The sequence below is a fragment of the Anser brachyrhynchus genome, assembly GCF_964034855.1.
Source record: "Anser brachyrhynchus genome assembly, chromosome: 7".
NCBI lineage: Eukaryota > Metazoa > Chordata > Aves > Anseriformes > Anatidae > Anser > Anser brachyrhynchus.
Genome location: NC_137701.1, coordinates 1,421,180 through 1,445,118, shown reverse-complemented (window position 1 = coordinate 1,445,118; position 23,939 = coordinate 1,421,180). Strand labels below are relative to the sequence as shown.

Here is a 23,939-nt window from a genome sequence, read left to right as displayed (position 1 = left end):
AACAGTACATTACTATTGAATATGCCATATATTTATTATATGCTACAGCAGTATAGATTCTACATACTATAAAATACTTTTATAAACTTTCAGTAGGTTTGAAAAAATTCTTCTGTACTGGACAAATTACCAGAAAACTGATTGATATTGTAGTATTTGCAAATTCCTCATCCCCAAGTGATTCCGTAACTTCCTGCAAAGCTGTTCTAGCCATGGCTCCATCTGACTTCTTAAATACAGTGCATTTAATGAGCTTCAATTTGTATCTTTCCCTGCTTATTGAACTAAAACACAGACCTACATTTTAGCAGCAGTTGATTTCCTGAAGGAAATTCAGTTGATTTCCTGAATGAAATTCACATACTTCTTTGTCTTCTGTTTATTGTTTTGTTTGGTAATTAACATAGGCTTGAATAAAGTAAATAAAAATATCAACGGAATACTACCTTAAAATCAGGCAACTTAAATACTAAATTCTATTATCATCCATATGGAATCATCCTTTATGTGAACATGGTACCCAAACTTCTAAACAGTAAAATTTAGCTCTTCCTGTTTTTCCCCCTTAGTCTCTTTGAGATTATTGCAAAAAAGGAACATTAAGTTGCTAAAGTACTGCACATCAAGGGTATACAATGATTATCTTTTGAACATTTCCACCAAAGATGAAGACTGTCTTCAGTATCTTTCAATGGAAGAAATGCCAATATTGACAATTAACACTGAATCAAAAACATCTTACAATGGAAACTGATTTTACAAGCTAATTAAAGGACTCACCATTTTTGTTGATTTGCAATATCAGGTAAGCAATACAAAGAATATCAAATTCAAGGCAGTTTTCAGGTTGGTATTATTTAAAATATTAGATACATTCAGGACTTGTAACAGAATTATTTCTCCAACTTACCAGAGACGCTCTCCAAGACCTTATGATCAAAATTCATGAGTCTTTTCTTCACAGTTCACTTCTTTAGAAGTAACATTCTGTAGTCAGATTGTGCACTGTCCCCTTATTGCTTTGGCAGAAAGATGGGTTTGATTTACAGAATAAGGGACAGCCATCAAGCTACTGAGATGTTAACAAATCTGGCATCAACTCACTTCTGTACACGGATTCATACTCCAGATCTATTGCTGTCTTAGGACATGCTCATTTCTTTCATCTGACTTACTACTCATCAGCAGAAATATCTATAGGATATTTCATATAAGCTTCACAAGCTTCTCAGCTCAGCCATCACCTAGAAATAAAACAAGAACACCAGAGCTTAACAGATTTCACGCTTTCAAATGAGACCAGTCGATTAACATGACCTCATTTCTTTCAGACTGAGTTTCCACCCTGTACTACTGTTTAACCCCCAAAATAAAAATAAATTAAAAGATTAAAAAAAAATAATCCTTAGTTTAAACATTACATTATATATTAAATGTGTCATTAAAAATACGCCTTTTCCCTGCAAACATGACATCTCACCTTCACCACTGACTTCGTCAATTACTGTTTGTTTATACTATTCCTCCTCTTCCATATAATATTTAGTATACTACAGGCTCATTTACTGTAGTGAGGCACTTTCCTTCAACACTGAAGGACAGCAGCTCCAACTAAAGATAAATTTTCTTCAGGCTACTAAGTGCATTTAAAGCAACGGGTTTTAAAGGCAGGATTTCAAAATCATCATTCTGAACATTAGATTGGCATAAAGAAATTTTACTGGACTGTTGTCTTCAATCTCTTCCACTTTAGAAGTCCACTGATTAAGATTTGGATCTATCAGAAATTTACGATCTTATTACAGACTGATGATCTTCCATGTAAAATGTAAGAGTAATCCTACACAGAAAAACAAAAAATGCAAGAGAACAAGGTCTCATTTTCCCTCCTTCTACATTCAGTAAACACATGATTCTCTTTAAAGCTTACATTAATTTCAAATTTGCTCTTAAGAGTTTCCCCAAGCACAAACACAAATTTGTCTTGTCATCTGTAGTAATCTTTCATTTGACAAGCTCAAAATGGACAGTGCAGGAGCTTTTTAAAGAAAGCCAAGAGCCTGCCTGTTCATCTGCTTGTACAGTTTAGCAGGAGATCAAGAAAGAATTTTCTTCCATTAAAGTCAGCTTATACTTATGAACAATACCTTCTTCCTTTGTATTTTATTTACCTGTTTTAATTATTATCTATATTAGACACTTACTAAGAACTGTAGGACTGAGATTTCAGATACATTTGTTATTTGAAAGTTAATTTGTTATGGGACTTTGATTCTTAGTGATGTAAGACCATTTATTCAATTTTTATATTGACATTCCTCTTGCATTATATTATGTATTTCTGTCAATGATCCCCAGGTCCTTTTCTGCAAAGCTGCTATCCAGACTGTTAGCCCCCAGCATGTACTGGTACACAAGTTTATTCATCCCCAGGTGCAGGACTTTGCATTTATCTTTGTTGAACAAGAGGAAATGCCAAAATCTGAAATGCAGGACATCCTGACTGAACTGAAGAAGCACTTTAAAAAAAAAAAAAATAATAAAAAAAAATGAGGGTGACTGAGCACTGGAAAAGGTTGCCCAGATAGGTTGTGGAGTCACCACCTTTGGAGATATTCAAAAGCCATCTGGAGATGGTCCTGGGCAAGCAGCTCTGTGTGGCTCCGCTTAAACAAGATTTATTTCTCAGTTAAACAAGTACTTAAAAGTACTCACAGCAGTTCTTACTGTGTTTGTGATGTAAACCACATTTGACATAAGGAAAAACCACCTCACAAGGCAAGGTGGTTTGGGTCTCTTTTTTTTTTCTCCATCAGACATGCCAAGATTACATTCCTTACTTTGCAAGTATGGTATTGAGGGACTTCAATACAGTATCAAATGTTGATCAGAAGGAAGAACAAAAATTTAAGAGACAACTGTTTAACAAGCAGTTAGATAGGTAACATAATATTAACAGGGAGAAGCTTGCAAGTGGCCTTACTAAATAAACTGAATAAAAATGCAAAATTACTGTTTCTTTTGGTTATTCAAGCTTTAATCTCAAGACTGTTATGCTGTTGTATGAACTATGGTTATGACCTCTACCCTAAACCATATTCAAAAGCTGCCAATTAAACAAATCCAAATCACATTAAAGGAAGAAAGACAGCATACAGTTACAAGACAATGCAGCATTATAGCAGTTGTGACTAGTCAGAGCCTGAGGCCGGTAATAAACGTTTGCAATGGCAATCCTGCCCCACAGATGAGATATGTCAGCATCCATATGTATGGTTTCCACCTACATTACCTTTGTAGTGTTATTAATGTATAAAGTGCAATTACAAAAGGTATTAATTAAAAGCAGTACAAAGAGATGGAAGACATCCCAGAAAATCACCACAGGACACACAAAATCAGTTCTATTTCTAAGCAGAACGCTTCATGCAGCACAGAAGCTACAATTCTACAATAAATACCTTAATCCTATACTCGTTTTGCACAGAAATCTCATGGAAGCATTGTAACACCAGAGTTGTCTGTGTCTGATAAGGTAGATGCATTGGGCTGTGCCACCTACCAGTAGTAACTATGCCACTTAAGCATCAAAGCAGCACACTTTTGATAAAAATTATTAGAGTCCAGAGCTTACTTTATTGTTCATTATTAGTGACTGTAATCTCCAAACTTAAGAAAGTCCTGTCTGGACTAAAAGATCAAATTACTTATTTAATAAATAACTGTAAATATTCTATACAAGTCAACCCTGATTAATATTCCAGACACATGAAAGTGAGGAAATTTGTAACTAATACCTGATTTTTCTTGCTTTTTTCTCCCTCACAAAATTTATACTCTTGTCCAATTTTAAAAACAATTATCCAATGCAAGGCAGAATCCTTCTTTAATCTGTCACTTCTGCAGCTTTCTAGGAAGGCAAGGGAAAATCAGAGGAATGGTCAACATGAGCACAATATTTCTAGGAAGGCAAGGGAAAATCAGAGGAATGGTCAACATGAGCACAATATTTCTTATCAATTGACACTCAAGCTTTTATTGATTTTGTCTACCTTAAATAGTCATATGACTTGAAACAGATTTACCTGAGAATTTAAAGACTGTCATTAGCAAAGACATTATCTCTGCATTTAAGTGACATCAGAAATGATGGAGACTACTGAGACACAAGTGGCTGAAATACTTGGAAGTTTCCAAGTGCACGTATATAAGGCCAAAATTCTGAACAGCAAAAAAAATCACTTATCTACTGTCTGTGCTTAGACTGACTTTCCAAAATGATGAATCAATAGCAAAATTTATAAAGCTGAAAATTCCTGTTCTACTTGATGAAAGTTACTATTCTTGCATACTTATAATAAATGCAAGTATTTCTCTAAAACAATATAAAAATATTATTTTCAGTAATAGCAAGAACATAAGGAATGACTGCTTTTGCATGAAGATTTCATTAATTTTTTTTTGATCTATGCAAGTAATGTAAACTCAAAACAAAAAACAATTGAGTCATATCCAATTTGCGCTATATATAGTTAAGTTACTATCTATATGTGTAAGACACAGTCCAAATACCGGTGCAAGTGTTTTTGTAAAATCAAACAGAATTAGTCATCCATATTCTACAGGTATAGTCATAGGTACAAGCTGATGAAAATTTTCACATGCGGACTTACAACTTCTTCTAAATAAGCAAACTGGAAATAATATGAAAGTATGCAGTCTTACTCTGACATTTTATCAGCTACTATTTTCAACATTTCCTATAGTCTTACTGTCATATTTACTTATATGTGTATTTATAACTAGTCTGCCTCGAGTTTCAAAGATTTCTTAAGTGTCACAGAAGAAATTTGATCTAGTACAGCAATACATTTCACAAACTGTATTCTAAAAATTATTTCCATTTTATAACCACGTGACAGTGGATGATATTAATCCAAGTCAATGTTTTATTTATATTTGGTTAATCACATTACAAAATATTTCCTCTGTATTTTTTTAAACCAAAACCTTGACAGTCTATAAAGAAAACAAACAAAAAAATGCTATACCATGTGTACTATGGTTGTTTTTTCATAACTGTTTAAGTTTGTTATTATGCAACATAACTCAGAAGACTTTCTATCAACAGAGAGCTCAAATTTGAATTAACTGAAAGCTGAGATGAGTTGCTTTTCCAATTGGAAATACTAGACAAACAAATGTATGTGTACATTTCTTCATGCATAAAAACTTCAAAACATATTCAAAATATGTCATCTTTTTTGACATCATCCAAACTGAAATATAAATATACTCTTATTTCCTCTGTTTTCCATTTGAGAGCAATTGAATACTCACCATCACCTGGAAAGACTAAACTAGATTTGTTCCTCTGTGCAATTATAGGATACGAGACAACAGGCCACAACTAACACAAATAAAATTTCAACAATGAAGAAGATTCTAAATTAATTTTCCAAAAGGATGCCAAATGAATGAGTCAATTACTCTAGAATTCTGAATTTTACTGTTAGGTTAATATATAATATAAAAACAATTTTATCGAGTCATTAAACACACTACTTTTTATTACTACAATTGAAATGTTGTCAAGTCAGCTAGTAACAAGAAAAATATTTTGCATTTCAAGGTTAATGAAACAGTTCTATTCTTACAGCAAACATGACCACACTGAATTGCTGCCAAAAACATTCCTGGGACTGCTGCTCAGAGGCAGAGACCAAATCCTCCAACAGTACATAGCAAGAGATGGAAGACAAAGTAATGTATACTGAAAAACAAGTCTGTGTGAACTTTTTCTATCACAACTAACACTTGCTGCATTCCTAACACCAATGTTGCTTTCAGCCATTACTGTCCCTATAGAAACCTAAATGTTTGTTTTTCTCTCATGTAAGGAAAAAAAAAAAATCCTTTTAAAGAGTAAGCAAACACAGTCCTAATAACATACTACTAAATAATCACAAGCAAACCTCAACTATACACAGTAATAACCTCAAGAAACTGATATATGAAAAGAACTCTAAGAAAACAGAATAAAAATAGAACCCTGTGCATGTCCTGGATTTTTTTGAATTTGGGGTGGGATAAGGGTTCAGAGTGAAAGCTGGAGAACACATCTTGGAAAATGACGAATATCAAGAGGGTCACGAAGCTGGCCACAACAGTTCTCTCAGGCTTTTCATCCAGACTTCAGCCAAGACAGACTCACTTTAACTGTATGAAGTTCAACAAGGCCAAGTGCCGGGTCCTGCACCTAGGGCACAACAACCCTAAGCAGCGCTACAGGCTGGGAGGTCAGTGGTTGGAAAGAAGCCTGGCCGAGAAGGACCTGGGAGTATTGGTTGATAGTCGGCTGAATATGAGCCAGCAGTGTGCTCACGTGGCCAAGAAGGCCAACAGCATCCTGGCTTGTATAAGAAGCAGTGTGGCCAGCAGGTCTAGGGAGGTGATTGTCCCCCTGTACTCGGCTCTGGTGAGGCCGCACCTCGAGTACTGTGTTCAGTTTTGGGCCCCTCGCTACAAGGACATCAAGGTGCTCGAGCGAGCCCACAGAAGGGCAACGAAGCTGGTGAGGGTTCTGGAGAACCTTATGAGGAGCGGCTGAGGGAGCTGGGATTGTTCAGTCTGGAGGAGGCTCAGGGGTGCCCTTATTGCACTCTACAGGTACCTGAAAGGAAGCTGTAGCGAGGTGGGGGTTGGTCTATTTTCCCACGTGCCTGGTGACAGGATGTGCCTGGTGACAGGACGAGGGGAACAGCCTAAAGTTGTGCCAGGGGAGGTTTAGGTTGGATATTAGGAAGTACTTCTTTACTGAAGGGGTTGTTAGGCATTGGAATGGGCTGCCCAGGGAAGTGGTTGAGTCGCCATCCCTGGAGGTCTTTAAAAGACATTTAGATTTAGAGCTTAATGATATGGTTTAGTGGATCACTTGTTAGTGTTAGGTCAGAGGTTGGACTAGGTGATCTTGGAGGTCTCTTCCAACCTAGATGATTCTGTGATTCTGTGACTTTTTCTCCTTGTCAGCCATTTGCAATAATATGCAATTTCCATTGGGGGGGGGGGGAACAAAAACAAACAAACAAACAAACAACTTAAGTACAGGTATATAAGCTTTATGCATATGTGTACATGTATGCTGCTGCATATCACAGTTTGATAGCAAGGTTTTTGGCAAGTCCTCCATGCTTGGAGGTTGTCTATACCACCGTTACCACACAATGTAAAAATAACATATCCTTAATAGAATTCTATCTTCAGCTGAACCGATGAATGCTACCTACAGGAAATACCCATATCAAGTTTTATTAATTACTACTTCTTTTCCATAAATGCACAATCAAAACATTACTACGCATATACATTTATTTCTTGCAGGTAGACTTTATTTCTTCTTTTAGTTATTTTGTTTTTTTTTTTAAGAAAAAAAGAACTGTCATGAATCCAGTATTTGTTGATTAGGGAGTATAAAAATGTGATATACACTCACGAGGCAAGTGCTGTGCTAGTATTTCATTAAAAGTTTGTTAGAGGGTTCTTTAAAAATTGAATCTTGTTGTCTATAAAGTATACAAGTATACTTCAAATGAACGTAACATTTTCCACTAAAATCACTAATGTTTTCAGGTTGATGCACAGCTGAATTCAGTCAAGCAAGTGATTTAAAGTTCTTAATATATACCCCAGCTAGTGCTCAGCATTTTAACAGTTATAATTCTGTATTTATTAAAATAAACCAGACTGATCTGTAAGACCCAGTCACCAGAGTACTGCTAGCAATCCAACTAGATAAAAGGATTTGTCATCTCTTTTGTAAACATCTCTATGAAAATGTTATTTTTGTATCTTCTGGGAAAACTATCAACAAATCACGTTTATCCCTCCTAAAATATTGCCTTTCAACTGCATGATATTCACCACAGCAAGGCCTCTATTAGATGTAAACTATCAGCAGAAAAGCCTGTGATTTTCCAGCACTCTACTCCTTAAGTTATATTTTCAAATACTCATCATAGAAATTTGATAAACTGATACAGTTCTAACAGAGGACACCATCACTAAAGAGCTGTCAAATTTCAGCTATTAGTAATTCATTGTTTTCATATTACCTTCTATATTAAAAGCACAATTAAAAGCAAGCAAGCAAACAAAAAAGTATGCACACTTTCAGTACAAGAATGAGGTAAACAACCTACTTAACTTTCCTGAAATGTATATATACCAAAAGCAAGAAAATAGAGATTCAAAGCAAAGGCAATGTAGTCAAGAAACACAGTAGTAGAAATGAATATTGAGCACACTTATCTGGTTGAAAAGCATTATTTACTAGTCGTCTACAGTGCATTTCCTTTATGTTTCCTCAAGTCCTTCAAACCAGTGTACCTCCAAACAGACAAGATGATGTCTGGCTGTACCAATACGAACAGAGTGCCAAATACCTTCACATCTAAGGTATCACATCACCCCCAGTCTGCGCATCCAGTCATGTAGTCTTAGCTGTGGACGAGAACTGGAAAGATGGAAAAAAGACTAACAGGTTCTCCTTTAGACAACAGAATTAATGAGATCCAGCTTTCCATATATCTGTCCTACTTTTTTCCTTCCTCCTTCTGACAAAATAAATTAAATTCTAGTTATACTATGACTAGTGGTGAAAATATATGAAAAGAAGAAGATAACAGATGAACTTCAGTATATCCTACATAATATTCTTAGCAGCCAAGCATCAGTAATTAAATAAAATCAGATAGTTGCAGGCTTTAGTGAGTGGTTATCATTACACCAAAGACCAAAATCCTAAGAAGTCAACAAATTTTTACTTGGAAATACACCTTTATACAAAAATAACAAGTATATGAAAGCTAACCTGCTATGCTACCTTGTAACACATTGTGTCAAAAGTTATTTCCTAGTAGAGTAGGTATTTGCATTGCATTCTCACAATCAGTCAACAGTATCTCTGAAAAAACAAAAAAGTATGTTTTCAACAGCCTATAGATTGATTCTTTTAATAAATAAATAAATAAAGGTTGCAACTCCATATAGCACTTTTTCACTAGGGTGGCTGACAGGAAAAAAGCTATTATTACAGTTTACTCAGAAGATCAGAATGCAACACTATAATTAAAAAATTTATGGAAGCCAAAATCTCCTTGCCCTCAAAACCATATGTATGATGGACCACAATTAAAATTTCATCAAGCTTTGTCTTCTAAGAGCAGAAACATGAACTTCCAAGCAGAGCCCACATGATTTAAAATCCGTATTTTCATAACACAGGAAACTAGAGAGCATGTTGAAGGTCACACCGTCTGCCGTGCCTGCAGTCACAGCCATCACTAGCAAGGGTCTAACACCTGACTGCAGTCTAAGCATATATATATTGAACGGATAAAGCCTTAACATAATGCGTATCTACATTACCACCCGAAAACAAACAAACAAACAAACAAACCATTTCTGTCAATTGCAACACAGGAAAGGATGAGGAATTCTTTGTTTGCCTTCCCTCCCCGGGAGCGTACGCCATACGTGACGGTACGGCTCGCCCGGAGCCACAAGGCCAGACGAGTGGGGGACCAGCCCCGTGCTCTCACGGCACGCCAAGCCGCGGCGCGCCCCCCGCAGCGCCCCATGCCCAGCATGTCGGCTGCTGCGGGAGAACCCAGAGAGCGCGGCGGTACCACAGCTCAGCGGGGGACGGCCCCAAGAGACAAGGGAGAGAATGCAGCTCTGAAGAGGTTAACACGCGAGACAGAGAGAAGAGACCAGGGCGACTGTGCCACCCTAGCTCAGCGCCGAACACCTCTTACCCGCCCCGAGCCTGCTCCGGCGCTCCACCCCCCCGCCCTCGGCACCCGAGGTCGACGGGGACGCCAGGCGGCAGCCCCAACGTAATCAGCCGGCGGCTGAGGCAGGGCGGCGCTGGCTTCCGCCCGCCTGCGGCCGCAGAACTACAAATCCCAGCAAGCTGCGCGGCAGGGCCGAGTCACCCACCGGCGCAAACCGTCAGCCCCACAGTACGCCGTGCCGCCTCCACCGCCCCCTGCGGCTCCGCTTGGGCTAAGAGTGAGGCGGGGCCTCGGGCTGGCGGCGGGTAGGAACGGGCGCTTCCTTCCCGCAGGGCTTCACGGCCGTGCTGGGGGTGAGGGGGCCCCGGGCCGGTAGCGCCGCACTCCCAGGCCCACTGCGGAGGAAGCCGGGCGGGCCGGGGAAGTGGGAGCGGGGGCCGCTGCTGCCGCGCTGGCAGGGGCATAGGCAGGGGCAGCCCGATCCTGGCCGCCGCGGGGGGCCGGAGGGAGGTGGGGGCGCCGCGGGGAAGGCGCGGTGCACGATGAACAGAGCAAGTGGGGAGCGGCGCTGCGGGAGGCTCCCGGGGTCACCCTGCCTCAGGGTATGTAACAAGGAGCTGCTGCGGCCGCTCCCGCATTCGAGTGCCAGCTGCGGCCCCGCGGGAACAGAACCGCGACCTGCGGTTGAGGTACTTGGGCTTTGGGCTGCAGAGTCTTCGCAGTTTGCAGTTTGTGTTTTCCTGTGAATAGATCAAACTGCTTTCTCCCGGCACTGTTCACCGCATCTGAAGCTTTGGCCAAGCTAGGATGAATGTGTCAGTTCAGCTGTGGGCTGCTGCTCTCACGATCTACAGTACAAAGAAAGACTGTGTTGTAGAAAGAAAAATGTAGAAAAGGTTTAGGTAGGGACGTGACCCAAAATCATAATGAAAATGGAAGCAATATTAAACTACAGAAGGAAAAAAAAGAAAAAACACCTTATTGATGTTATTTGAAAAATGTGAATCACAGACACATCTGATGGTTGGTCATACCCTTTCATACCTTTGAACAAATTCTTCAATTTCACTTTAGTATGTTCTAGTTATCAAGACTTTATTCTTCAGCCTAACTTTTGCAGATTCATGTTCCAAGCAACAGAGTAACTTATTTTGTATGATGGCATGAGATTTCTTTCTTCCAATAGGAGAAGGATACCATAGCTGTTACAGTACTGGCCAATGTCTCGGGGCATTTGCATTTTTTTCCTACCCTGCCACAGACTTTCTCAGTGAAGCTGGGTAAGTCAAGTCCTGATCCTTGGAAGAAGCCAAATACCTATTAAGGATCTCTTTTTGTCTCCATTTTTCATCTTTAAAAAGGAATTACTTCAAGCAATTTTTTTAGGATAAAGATATTAAGGATTAGATATTTGGCAGTGGATGGGTGGTCAGTGCTTGTTACCTTTTCAGACTGTTGCCTTGATTAAACAGCATACATAATTTAAATGATGGATATAATCAAGCCTATCTCCTTGATAAACAGAATGATCAGTCTCTGATGTAGTAGTTCACCATTTTAAAGTTAACTTTCAAGCAATAATCACGTGTTAAGATGGAATTACCTCCCTTGGTGGATTTTATGTCATCTGCCAAGTAGGATTCTTCATGGTAGAAGACTCACCTGTAGATCATCAGGTAGCTAAAGTAAATTAGTTAGTCTCACTTTACACTTCAGAAACCTCATATACTTATTAGACAGTCATCTCTCTCTCCTCCCCACGTAAGCTTTCAAAACATTAGGCAGAAAGCAAGTCTGCTAGGGGACTTGCAAAGTGGCTACTCTGATCTGTGATGTTTGAACGCTGATTCTGTAACCTAAGTAATGTGAAAAAATTAGTTGTTTTTCCTCCTTTTCTTACTCAAGTTCCCTACAGTAGTATTTGCACTCTACGTTTCACAACTGAGAGTAATAGCTTTTGGCTTGCTTTTTGTGAGCTAGTTCATCTGCACGCAGCTGAGCTGAAATATGACTAGTACAGCTGTGCTCCTTTAAAACATACATTTTTTTTTCTTTCTTATGAACTGCTAGTGATTCATGAATCTATTTCTTCTTTATTCTCTGCACTTATGCAGTTAACTTGTAATTACATTGCTCGTTCAGAAATGGTAATAGGATTTCTTAACCCATGAATTAAAAAGGAAAACTTTAGTTGAAACGTACGTTGCACGCTGCTTAAAGGTTTGATACAAGCAGGCCTTCCCAAACCTGCAGAAGTTTGTGTGTGTGAGATAACAGGAATGCCTCACAGCTCTGATTTAAAGAGAGACTGATGTTCGTCACATGTTCATGGACAATCTTATGTTGTTGCTACTTTAATTTTTCTAGGATAAATGGGTGTATATGACTTTTCCCCTCATCTAAAGCAGTTCCATGTCTTGTTTGGTAAGTTTGTATTTAAGAATCTTTGACTGTTGTACCTAGTTACCCAGTCATACCTGAAAGTGAGAAAGTTCTGGTGAAATGTCATACGTGAGGAGATTTCCACAGTGCTGTTGTATCAACTTTCGGGAAAGGAGACTGTTTAGTTCTGGGTCTGCCATATGCTCTGTGTTGTTTCTTAACTGCTTGTAGTGGAAAACTTTCTGAACTTATAGGGATTACTTCCGATGTTTTCCCCTTGCCATGTTTAATAAATTGCAGCAAGTCCACTAACACTCGCTTGTTTCTGTTCTCAAGGACTGTTCCTGTATTCTACGTACACCAGTTGAGTCACTCAGACCAGAAAAGCAATCTCAGAGCAGCATCCATGAATGCCTGGTAAGAAGAAAGAAAAAAAATTAACTGGCAAAGTTAAATATGAAGCTGTACATGTGAAAAATTATCTCATTAGGGGGCACATCTTAAAAAAAATAACCACAGTACTTCGGGTCTCCCACTTCAGAAGAGAACTATAGGTGACTAAGTATTACTCTTAATCTTGTAGTAGTTTAAAAAAAAACACAAAAAAACGCAGCAGCTTATTTATCTAAGTCTCAGCATAGTGGTAAAAGCACTGTCCTGAATATTCTGACTTGAGTATTTGATCTTAACATTCTGATTAATGGTATTTCTGCATTTACTTTAAACAAATAAATGTACACAGTAATTCTGAAAACTGTGTTTTTCCCCACTGTTAGGCTGATTCTGAACTAGCCTGGATTCCCCCATCTACAGGAGGGAATGAAATGATATTTTGTTCTTCCAATGTCTCTCACTATGAACTCCAGGTGGAAATAGGTAATATAACCATACCTTAAAATATTTCTTGTTCTTGCAGATGCATTCTCTCGCTAGGTTATTGCTAACTGCAATAAATATTTATTAAGTTTGGAAAATGTATTATCAGCTTACTAGAACTAATCTTGTATCTACTTAGTTGAGAGAAGTACAGAACAGCTCTCATGTTTCAGTTATCACTTGTTTTAAAATATAAGAAATCAACAGTTATCTGAAATTTTCTTTTGAAGTTTGTGCATTTGGACATCAGTGTCTCTTTTAATATAAGGTATGTGAACAATAAATACAGCATTAACTTCATCTCTTACCATTTGGCTACTTGAGTTGATTGTCCTAAGGATGTCTGCACTGAATCCCACTGTGCATGTGTGTTTATTCTAATGTGGATACTAAAAGTGATGTAAAGTGTAACTGCAAAGTGATCTCTAAATATGAAGAAAATTATGTGGTAGATTATTACATTTTCCATTGTTAAGGTATCCACTTCTGGTTTCAGGAAGGAGATTCAACAACTTAACTTCAGTCTACCTTGCACGGCATACACCTACAGGCATGCAAGTTGCTGTAAGGATCACAGACCTAGAAAGTTGCTCTGAAGAGCATTTGAAAACCTTACAGGTAAAGCAACAGCAATTCAGTGCCAGTTTGGTGAAGATACTGATGAACACACAGGAGTTTACTAAACAGAGGTAGCCTTCGTGTTTTTACTGGGTCATTTAGGTCACGTTTTCACTTCAAAGGCACAACGCGAGGCATGTATAAATTTGAGAGTTGCTTTCTGAAGAAACCATTGGCAAATGTTTTAGAAATCCTCATAATTGTACAACTTTTCTTTTGAAAGGCATTTTGTACTCTGCATTTAACAGCAAAACTTCAGACCATGAATAAACTAGACTTGACTTCAGACAAACGCAGTCAAACACAAACTATTTGGATTTCTATTGCAGGCTACGCACATCACCTGCAACTCAGTATAAATGCCCCCAGGGAACAGTTCTTTCTACTGCTTACTGACATAATTAATGCTCTTAGTAAGACAGATGTCTTGTGGTTAACATATCCATTTTCATTTAATTCCATAGAATGAGGTGGTTCTATCCCACTTTTTCCAGCATCCCAACATAATGACGTTTTGGACTGTGTTTACAGCTGGTAGTTGGCTTTGGGTCATTTCTCCATTCATGGCCTATGGTAAGGACTGTTAACTGCAGTTTAGGAATAGTAACAAAAAAAGGACTGATACAGTTTATGCCACACAGTTCATGAGTGTTTTTTAAGCATCTCCTGTCTTGTACAGAAGAAGGGAGTGGAGCACACCTTCCTAAACCAATTGTTTAGAGAAGCCTTCTGTATATCATCTTCCTCCCCAGCAAAGATTGGCATTTGAACTTAAATTGCAGTTAATCCTAACAGCCACAATGTGTGGAATGATAACTGAGAGATGCATTTGACTTTACAGAATTTTTAATTTTGCCAACAGAAAACTTGTTTGGTTTCAGTGCAGGTTTGGCATAGACTTTCAGTTACCCAGCATGACTTGACTGTGATCTTTGATGGATGCATCAGCTGCATCCATGTAAGTTTTCTTGATGTACCATAGGCAGTATAAAAACAAGAATACCACTCTTGTGAATGCATGCAAGGAAGCAAGCATAGACAAATAGTTTAACAAGGCTTGTTAGACTTAGATAGTTGTTAGTGATTTTTCCCCCTCTTCTAGGTTCTGCTAGACACCTGCTGAAGACTTACTTTCCTGAAGGAATGAGTGAAGCTTTGATAGGGAACATTCTGTTTGGTGCAATCAGAGGATTAAATTACATGCACCAGAATGGCTACATTCACAGGTAGGAGAATGTCAGTGCCATAGGTAAGAATCACATTACAGCATCTAGTTTATTAAGAATTTAGTTTCATTTCAAAACCCATTTTCATCTCACGTGTTGTCTCCTTTCCTTTTTCTGTATTCCTTCTTATGTCAAACATAGTGCAGGAGCATTTTTTTTAATAATATAGCAGAACCAAGTTTGCAGAAGCTTAACAAGAACAGATATCCACAAATTGTTTAAAGACAGCTGGTACAGGAATTGTATTTCTGTAACATCAGTCCTCTTATTTAAATCATTGTATACATTTGTCTGGGTTTATGTTTTTGAAGCTGAAGAGAATGAGAGTTGTAGAAGTAACTTCCTTACTTTACATCCTTTGCCAGAAAGGAAGGTCCTTCTCCAATTTCTGGCAATCAGTTTTTCTTGCCAGCCTCTTCTCCTCTCTTTTGGGGTGTATTAAAAAAGACATACTGAGTGAAGACCTTTCATGAAATTAATCTGATAAATAGAACTGAATGTAAACATCTCAATGTAAGTTAATGAAATAGGAAAGCCTTTCTACTTTAGTGGTGCTTTGACTAATGTGTAACTAAAATTTACAACTTTGTATTACAGGAATATTAAAGCTAGCCACATTCTGATTTCAGGGGACGGACTGGTTTCTCTCTCTGGTTTAAACAATCTTTACAGTTTAGTTAACAATGGACAAAAGTCAAAGGTGGTATATGATTTCCCCCAGTTTAGTACATCTGTACTTCCTTGGCTGAGTCCTGAACTACTGAGACAGGTCAGTATAAATTACACTTCATTCTTCCTATTTCAAAGTTACTGGAAGTACTCAACTTCTAGCTTAAGTCTGCTTGTGGAAGTGCAATAGAAGCTGTTGAACTGCAGCTTCAAAACAGAACAAAACAGATATGCTGAATTTGTAGTTTTCCTAAAGAGAACAGGTTTTAAAGCCATTAGTAAGGTGGTGCTGTACAACTGAATCTCTTCACCTGACTTTCTTCCTGAAAACTAGTGCAGAGCCTAAAAATTCTCTTCAGATTTTTGAAAAAAGCCGCAGGTTTCACAATTTGTTGATTGCCTCAATCCTATGTAGACTACAGGATATTAAAATCTTGTAATATGTAGATGTATTTTTGTCTGTACTGATCAATAGCTTTAGTGATGCAGTAGTTTTATTCGTCTTACAGGATTTGTCTGGGTATAACATGAAGTCTGATATTTACAGTGTGGGAATCACAGCATGTGAATTAGCCAATGGACGTGTTCCATTTCAAGAGATGCCTTGCACTCAGGTATGATGCTGAACTAATCTCTACTTCAGAAAACTCTGATTATTTTGTTTTATTGAGAGAAATCAGTACTATTACTGATGAAATGATGTCTGCTTTTAGTTATTTCGAACATGCATGCTTCTTGCTAGATCAAATAATCCTTCAATTTATGAAGTTTCATAGTATAGCCTGTGTAGGTCTAGATAGGTGCTGGAATCTTCTAAATGATGTTCCTTTCTACTAGATGCTGCTGCAAAAACTGAAAGGTCCTGCATATTGTCCTTGGGATATAAATACATTCCCCCATGGGGAATCCAGGATGAAGAATTCCCGATCAGGTGTTGATTCTGGAATTGGTGAGAGTATGACACGCACAATGACCAGTGAAAGACTAAAAATTCCCTTTTCCAAAACGTTTTCCCCTGCCTTCCACAACTTGGTAGAACTTTGTTTGCAACAGGATCCCGAGAAAAGGTAATATTCTCATAAAAATTAATTTTCTGTCACTTCAGTCTTAGACTAAGTATAGCTCACAGTTTAGGATACAATAATTAGTTGAATGCTGTTAAAATCGGAATTTCAGACCAGAATTACTCTACAAAACACTACACTTAACATTGGTCTTGTACTTTAAGAACTATTATGCCTGGTAACGGAACTGTGCTTTTACAGGCTTGTTTGACATCCCCCAGGCCTGAATCTCTTACAATGACTGTACTTCGTATGGTGGTTCAACAAGTTTAATTTTTAAACCTGCACTCTGTCCAAGAAAAAACAACAAACTGAAGTATGTTTTCAGTACGATGTCTTTTCTGAATGAGACATTAAATTCTTTGTTAAGCAGAAAAATGAAAAGAAAACTAAAAGTAAACTGATCTGTTTAGTAGTGTCCTTGCTATAAACTGAGGCACAGAGTTTGAGTTCTGTGCTGCCTTCCTCATGCTTCACATTTGTTCTATGGACAAATAACCACACAGCTGAAACTGATTTGTCAACCTAGCCCCTTTTCCAAAAGCAGTATTTAACTTTTCAAAATGTAATTTTATCATTCATTTTGTGTTCCAGGCCATCAGCAAGCAGTTTGCTTTCGCATATGTTCTTCAAGCAGGTGAGTTTACTAATTTTTATTAAATGACACAGCTATAATCTAAATAAGTCACAAAATTTTAGAGTTGGATTATGGAATAATTAGATCAGCTGAAAGCAAAAAGCAGCAGGTAACAGCCTATTTGCTTCAAACAGTTTTTATTTTATTATAAGTTGGCCTAACTAATAAGAAAATTGGTTAATATTCTTGATTAAAAGCAGAAGAACTGCATAGCTAATGTGATCAGTTGTGGAAGACTAATTCAACTTTCTCTAGAGTAAGGAAAGGTAAACCTCTTTTCCTGTTGCTTTCAGTATTGTAACATGAAAGAACATGGCTCTATGATTTCATGTGTTTTTAATGGTCAGATACAAGGTTATGCAGATTTATGGGCAGTCCTTTTTTGTTTCTTTTCTTCTTTCTAGATAAAAAAACAAACACAGAGCTCACTACTGTCCCTGTTACCGCCTCCTGTTCAAAATAGTAGATCAGAGCTCTTGGCACTGCCCTCAGCAGCAGCTGGGACTGAACTTGGATGCATTACTACAAATCAACATGAAACAGACTGGGAATTCTAAGTAGACACCAAACAATCATACCTCTCCTGTGCTTCAAAGAAGGAAAATGTGATTTCTACTTGCTGCTTTACTTTGTATGGTTAAAATACAATTAGACAAGGTATACTTGAAAATGCAGTTGAAGTGGCCATATTTCATTAACTTAATCCCATCTGGGCATCACGAAGTGCAGTACACCTCACTTTCTCTGACCACAAGGAAAACTGTATATAGAGAATGACTGACCTCTTATCTCCCTCTTTCCAAATATTTCTTTAAAAATACAACAGGAGCCCTCTTATTTGTTGTCTATAATGCATTTTTTTTAGCTCACATTACTGCAGATCAATTGCCTTTCTGAATGCAAGGCTTCGTTTTTTTGTCTTTTCATTATCACCCAAATGATATGATAGTAAGGAGGAATCCTCTACTGCAGAAATTAGCTGATGATACGAAAAAAAAAAAAAATCTCACACCTCCCAGAAGACATTTTTCTCACTTGACATGCTGTCAATACTTGCCCGTTTAGCAGTCCATCAAGTCTTTCCTGCAATTTTAATATTGCATGTTGTCCAAAGAAACTACTTGAAAATGACTCATACTCTTGCATTTGTCTACAGTTTTAGTACAAATTTGTGCTTTTGCATCTGCATTTATTGATGTCTTGAAAAAAAAAAAAGATATATCCTCACTACATTTTAGGAAAAAGTTCTGTCCCAAAGTACCTATTACTGACTAGTTCTGACAGAAGTGAAAGTGTATAGATACAGAATGGACACATTTTGAGTTTTTAACTTATACAACATTCCACTGTTAAGTACTTGAATCTTACACAGCTGGGCTTACCTGCAACCAGTCTTGAGAATACTTCTGCTTTGCCAGCAGCTTCCGTGAAAAGCCTTGAAGGCAAAATGACCAGAATTCAAGCCTGAGATGCATGAATTTCTAAATGACCACACTGAAGTATTAATAAAAAAAATCAATTCTACTCATTATGTTGTGAAGAGAGCTCTTATAATTCAAAACATAATAGGTAAAACTAAAATTAAGAACCTTTCAATCAACTTACCCTATCTGCCTCCATTTGTTTCTGTAATTCTAGTACTTCTATTTTCACCACAGTTCAATTATACTAACAGCTTATTGTTACTGCAAGAAATAAATTTCATATTTATGTCAGCTACTAGTTAAGAAAATAGTTATTTAAATGGGTAAGTTATTCTAGTTAGTCATAAAAATATTAATAACTTGTGCACTCTTTAGAGAAGACGTTAGTCTTACATGAACCCCCTAAGGTTCTTAATTCCTAACCACTAAGAATTTTAACTTTTAAAATAAAATACAGAATCTACAAGTAATTTTTAAGTAACAGTATACATAAACCCCAAGTCAAACAAGTGAAAATATGCATGAAGTTGTACATATTTCAATTACAGACATCTGAATATTATTACACTTTCAAAAAAAAATGCAGAAAATATCATACAGCTGAAGTGCTAGTGTTTGCAAGCTTCATTTGAAAGAATGGTACCCTGCAATCCCTCTATAAAAATAAACTTGAATACTAATAATGAACTTAAGACTGATTTAAACAACCAACTATTCCAATTGAGTTACTGTGCTGCTATCTTTCTTTCTGTGGAAAAACTAGAATTACTTTTTTCTAAATACTGTTCCAGTTCATGTACTAATGTAACTTTTAAGAAGGAAGTGAGATGCAGTATTATAAGTTAAAAAGCTCAAAATTCTTACTGTTAGAACTGCTGCATTAAAAAAAAAATCAAACAAAAGCAATTAAGAGGCACTGTGACTTATATTAATTTTTAAAATAACCATAAATACTTGAAACTAGTCCCTGAATAAGTTTACTGAAAGGTTTGTTGTAGTTTTGCTCATAAACTGTGATACTTTCCTCTAAAGAATAATGCAAAATACATCAGTTAACATCTAAAAAAGTGTAAACATCATATTGTTGAGGAGGTTTCAACTACCTGGCACCTGAAAGCAAATTCTTGGAAACAAAACTGTGTTCGACTGGAAATCTGAAATATGGTGCTATGAAAAAGTTTTTGCATACAATTAGTGTTTTCAAAATCTGACATACATGATCTGTATCGTTAAGATGCAAGTTGTTGGGACTTTCCATTCCAAACTGACACACTTCTCAGCAGAATAAACCTGTTATTTCTCAGAGCACCTGTTTATTTACTTTTACTCATACCAAATGTGTTACTAGCATATGAACTAGAGCTGAAATTAGACTTGAAATTTTCAAGGAATATTGTATTTAAGCTCCATGAGATTTTTTTTTCTTATACATTTACAAAATGTTTTCATGATCAGTGAAACAAATTGATAGCTTGGTTACTTTTGGAGTTTTGATACTCATAGAAATGGAACACAAGGTTTTTTGCTGCCACCTTTCTTTTTGCTAGTATTTAACACTACATGAAATAATGAAATACCTGTCACAACAGAAAATTTACATTAAGTAATATTATCCTGAATATGTGCTTAATGCTTCAGTGCTCTTGAGTTTTTTACTGTCTTGGTCCAATACCATAGGAGTTTGTGAATGCCTGAATGGATGAGCATAGGGAGAAGTGTGATTTACTCAGAATAAACTTGATGTACTACATAAAGTTCTTAAAAAATTCTCAGTGCAATAAATACCCGTTGAAGAGATGATAATTTATTCCAATTGATACTACTAAGGAACAAAAGATTACAAAAATTATTACCTAGTTTTACCTTACCTCTCTCTTTTCCCTATCCCCTCCTCCTCAAGCATGGTGTAAGCAGAGTAAGCCTAGAAGACAGGATGAAATCACAGAAAATCGTTTGAAAACCATTGTTCTGAATGTCTCCAACAAGAGGGAGGAACTAAATGTAGGTGATTTACATGCCCTATTTTTCATGCTAGTAAGTAGCTTTGCTAAAGTATATTAGGTTGTCTAATAAAGCTCTAAAACAACTAAGCTAGCTGCAATGACCTGTCCTGATGATGGTCTTCCCTATCCTGTGTGACTGAGGAAAAAATACTAGAATTCAGTGATACGGAGACATGGGGTTAGAAATTAGAGGGTGATTGATTAAGAATGAATATGTAGGCAACACTCATTGCATAATATGTGCTATGTTTGCGATGTACTGTGGTTGTGCTGCGCTTAGGCCTCGAGATAACAGGAGACCCTGGGACCCCAAGAACCACATCAAACCAAACTTATGGTTTGGACTGTGACCAAGAGCTCAGAGATAAAGAGGACTGTTTGTAAAAGGACAAGATAAAGAATGCCAAACTTGCAAGGCCTCGAGATAACAGGAGCCCCTCGGACCCCGAGAACCGGATCAAACCATCATTATGGTTCGGACTGTGACCAAGGGCTCAGAGAGCATGCACAAGGAAACGACGTGAAAAGTTCAACTCTGATTAAGACATCTTACTTCATCCCGACGACCACCAGAGAGCACTACGCAACCGCAGAAGGACTGATAAGATAATTAGCATACGAAGCGGGGCTAGGCGGAGCTAGGAAATGAATATGCATAGATGTGTTGCAAAACCTAATGCATATGTAATATTTTAGGGGATAAAAGAGAACGCGAGTGAGCAAATTGTAGCGTATGCATTTGGGAGCTATCCCGCATGCGCCCGGCGCCGAAATAAACTACATACCGACTTTATAACTCATTTGCTTTTGAGTTGTAGAGTTCTTCCGCGAATCAGGGGCGCCGCGCGGTAGGCGGTTCCTGGGGAAATGGCCCTTGTGCGGCGGGGGGGCTGCGCCGCGCCGTGCCGGACCCGTGCTCCGCGGGGCCGTGGGGTCTGGCAGTGGCAAGCCCGGGCGAAAAGGGACGGACAAGGGAGAGACAGCACGGAGAGGAAAGGCGGGGACCGGGACGGTGGGTGGGCGTTCCGGAGTCCCCGCGGGGTCAGGTGGGCTGCTCCGTCCCGAGGCATGCTGGGAGCTGTAGTCCTGCGCTGCAGGGCGGCCGCCTCGGTCGCTGCACAGCCACCCCGTTGTCGCTGTCGCTTTGGCCCGCGTAAGACGTGTCACACCCCTGTGTGTTCTCCTGGGGGGGGTGACAGCTCAGCCTCCGGATCCTTACTGAGGAGGAAGCCGGCGGAGAGAGCGAGCGAGAAGCGCCTGAACCGCGAAATCGTCCCAGCGGCACCCAGAGTGGGAGCTGCGGTGAGTGTTCTGCTGCCCGGCCCCTTTCTTAACCTGTCCCCTGTCCCGTGGAACGGTGGGGAATGGGATGGCGCGAGGCGGAGGGGGGACCGCTGCTCGGGGAGGGCTGGGCGTCAGTCAGCAGGTGGTGAGCAATAGCATCACGCATTGCTTGCTTTGCAACCTTCCCTCATCATTGTTACGATTTCCCTGCCGTCTTTGTCCTATTAAACTGTCTTTATCCGAACCCACGAGCTTTGACTTTTTTTTCTTCCCGAGTCTCCCATGGTGGGGAGAAAAGCACCACTCAGCCATTCGCTCTGGCCACCTGCCGGGTTAAGCTGGAACGAGAACACAAATGGGAAAGAGTAGAACGCATGTCTCCTTGTTTGGCTTTCAAAAGGAAATGGACTAACAAGTTACTCTAGTGAACGGTTTGGGGTTGATTGGGCAAGTTCTCCTGACTTCAGGAACTTTTTAGGACTACCGGTCTTCTCTTTCTAATGTTATTTTTCATAATACTCACCGCAAACTGTTGCCGAATTTGAAACAGTTACAGGGAGGTTGCCTGTGACATCTTTGCATCTCTCTGGAAAGGGGGATGTGTTACGCAGAGGTGTGACTCTTTTTCTGTAATCTCCCATCAAAACTTTCTGGGTAAATGGATCCTTCAGCCCGTTGGATACAGACGACCTGCAGGGTTGTCTGCCATTCCCACGATAGGGATAGCTGAAAAGTGGGTACCGAGCGGGAAGGAGATCTGAGCGACAGCTAATGTTGCCGTCGAGAGCACCGTGGGATGGGAGCAGCCAGGGACAGGATGTGGAAGGAGAACTCGATGAGAAGGAGCTGCTCTGGAAGGTGGAGGCAGGCAGCGACCCAAGAGGACCAAAATCAGCAGGGGAAGGTGGGATCGGGGAGGAGGGGGGATGTTAGGAATGTTAAGAGAGGGGGAGCAGCTGACAAGAGCAACTTTTCCCTTTCCTACAGAGGGAGATGATGATGGAAAGCCTGCCCTGAGGAAATGCTTGCCATTTGCCATTCAGTCTGTAAAGCCACGCATGCATCTTCCTGAGAATGGTTGCACGTGTGTGGCGTTGCAGGCTGTTAGCTGCTTGGGCAGGGATCTCTCCGTGCGGGGTGGCAAGTCCCCAGGAAAGCCATTTTCTGGTGGAAGAAAGCCCGGGGGGACTTCTCAGAGGTAAGGAGCCTTCAAATGTACGGGGACCCCTAACTCATGCGCCAAGCATGCGAGACAAATGTCCGTGGCACGAAGATCGAGGACGACTTCTCAGAGGTAAGCAGCTTTCCCTTTGTTTCCCCGTCCTCTCAGGAGCCCTCCTTACGTTCTTTGTGTACTCTTGAGGCCCACAACAATTATTTTCTCCTCTACTTAGCATTCCTAGTCCCCACCGTGGGGAATAATTGCCTCAGGTGACCTGAAAATTAAACTGATATTCACATTTTAAAGAAAAGGTACAGCGCTGAAGAAGCTTCCAGGGTGGAGCGTAGCTGTGCTACATAAAAGATCCCAAGGCCTCCAGCCTTAGATGTTGATCACACTGGGGGAACCTGGCGTGCTGACTCTAAGAGGAACAGCAGTACGGAGTGTAGAGTGGAGCAGAGGTGCCATGGCTAAGCTCTGTGACGAGACGGGAACTTGGTTGTTCTTGTGCATAACTGAGACTGACTTCCAGCAGAATAAGAGTGTTATTAATGGGGTGCTCTCAGACCCTGAGAGCAAAAATACACTCGCCTTGGAAAGATCCTGACATGGGGCAGAAGCAACGATAGAGATGGACAGTTTTACCTCAGGGCCACCGAATTTATTTGGGCAAGTTCCAGAACAAATTTTTGAGCAATTCCAGCCTCTGGAGGAGGTGTTCGTGTTCCTCTTGCAATATGCAATGAGAGAGGACCAAGCATACCTGGACCTTCTTAATAACAATAATAATAAAAAAAGTT

At 39.2% G+C, this 23,939-nt stretch overlaps 2 protein-coding genes, 1 long non-coding RNA gene and 1 other non-coding gene across 41 annotated transcripts in view; 3 read left to right on the top strand and 1 right to left on the bottom strand.

Moving 5' to 3' along the window:
- The window catches only part of TRAK2 (trafficking kinesin protein 2), a 42,053-nt gene extending 20,360 nt beyond the window's left edge, over window positions 1-21,693 (bottom strand). For 3 of the 24 annotated variants that reach the window (XM_080599641.1, XM_080599633.1, XM_080599635.1), the window contains exons 1-3: window positions 11,398-11,469; window positions 3,798-3,910; window positions 911-1,244 (exon numbers count right to left, since the gene is read on the bottom strand). Coding sequence is in view for 23 of the 24 variants with exons in the window: in XM_080599633.1 (XP_080455759.1) it covers window positions 911-947 (37 nt within the window). In the remaining variant the exon portion in view is untranslated. The other 21 variants (XM_080599647.1, XM_080599634.1, XM_080599631.1 and 18 more) reach the window with 18 other exon arrangements.
- On the top strand, window positions 6-7,067 carry LOC308198105. Its single transcript, XR_013953638.1, has 2 exons — window positions 6-805; window positions 5,660-7,067. It is a non-coding gene; the product is annotated as an uncharacterized lncRNA (long non-coding RNA).
- On the top strand, window positions 9,965-18,488 carry STRADB (STE20 related adaptor beta). Of its 13 annotated transcripts, none has more exons than XM_080599713.1 (13): window positions 9,965-10,071; window positions 10,981-11,074; window positions 12,162-12,218; window positions 12,513-12,593; window positions 12,953-13,052; window positions 13,549-13,670; window positions 14,135-14,243; window positions 14,773-14,896; window positions 15,494-15,665; window positions 16,075-16,179; window positions 16,403-16,632; window positions 17,224-17,266; window positions 17,671-18,488. In XM_080599713.1, exons 3-13 carry the CDS (start codon window positions 12,207-12,209, stop codon window positions 17,821-17,823), a joined length of 1,251 nt encoding a protein of 416 aa, XP_080455839.1. In that variant the 5' UTR covers window positions 9,965-10,071; window positions 10,981-11,074; window positions 12,162-12,206; the 3' UTR covers window positions 17,824-18,488. The 13 variants fall into 13 exon arrangements, with proteins under 13 accessions (XP_080455839.1, XP_080455838.1, XP_080455836.1 ...); XM_080599712.1 differs by having other exon boundaries at window positions 9,967-10,099; XM_080599716.1 differs by lacking the exon at window positions 9,965-10,071 and adding an exon at window positions 10,116-10,147.
- A 76-nt stretch (window positions 21,694-21,769) lies between the features above and the next one.
- LOC308198093 overlaps window positions 21,770-23,939 on the top strand; it is a 28,635-nt gene continuing 26,465 nt past the window's right edge. Inside the window, exons 1-2 of one of the 3 annotated variants that reach the window (XR_013953603.1) lie at window positions 21,770-21,995; window positions 22,965-23,271. This is a non-coding gene — a transcript (uncharacterized protein). The remainder of the gene's footprint in view (window positions 21,996-22,964; window positions 23,272-23,939) is intronic. The other 2 variants (XR_013953604.1, XR_013953605.1) reach the window with 2 other exon arrangements.

Bases quoted from the DNA above. Each gene is read 5' to 3' on its own strand.
- STRADB (XM_080599706.1), top strand. From the start codon at position 10,337: ATGAACAGAGCAAGTGGGGAGCGGCGCTGCGGGAGGCTCCCGGGGTCA. The intron at 16,180-16,402 runs GTATGATGCTGA...CCTTTCTACTAG, and splicing joins AAGAGATGCCTTGCACTCAG to ATGCTGCTGCAAAAACTGAA. The intron at 16,633-17,223 runs GTAATATTCTCA...TTTGTGTTCCAG, and splicing joins CAACAGGATCCCGAGAAAAG to GCCATCAGCAAGCAGTTTGC.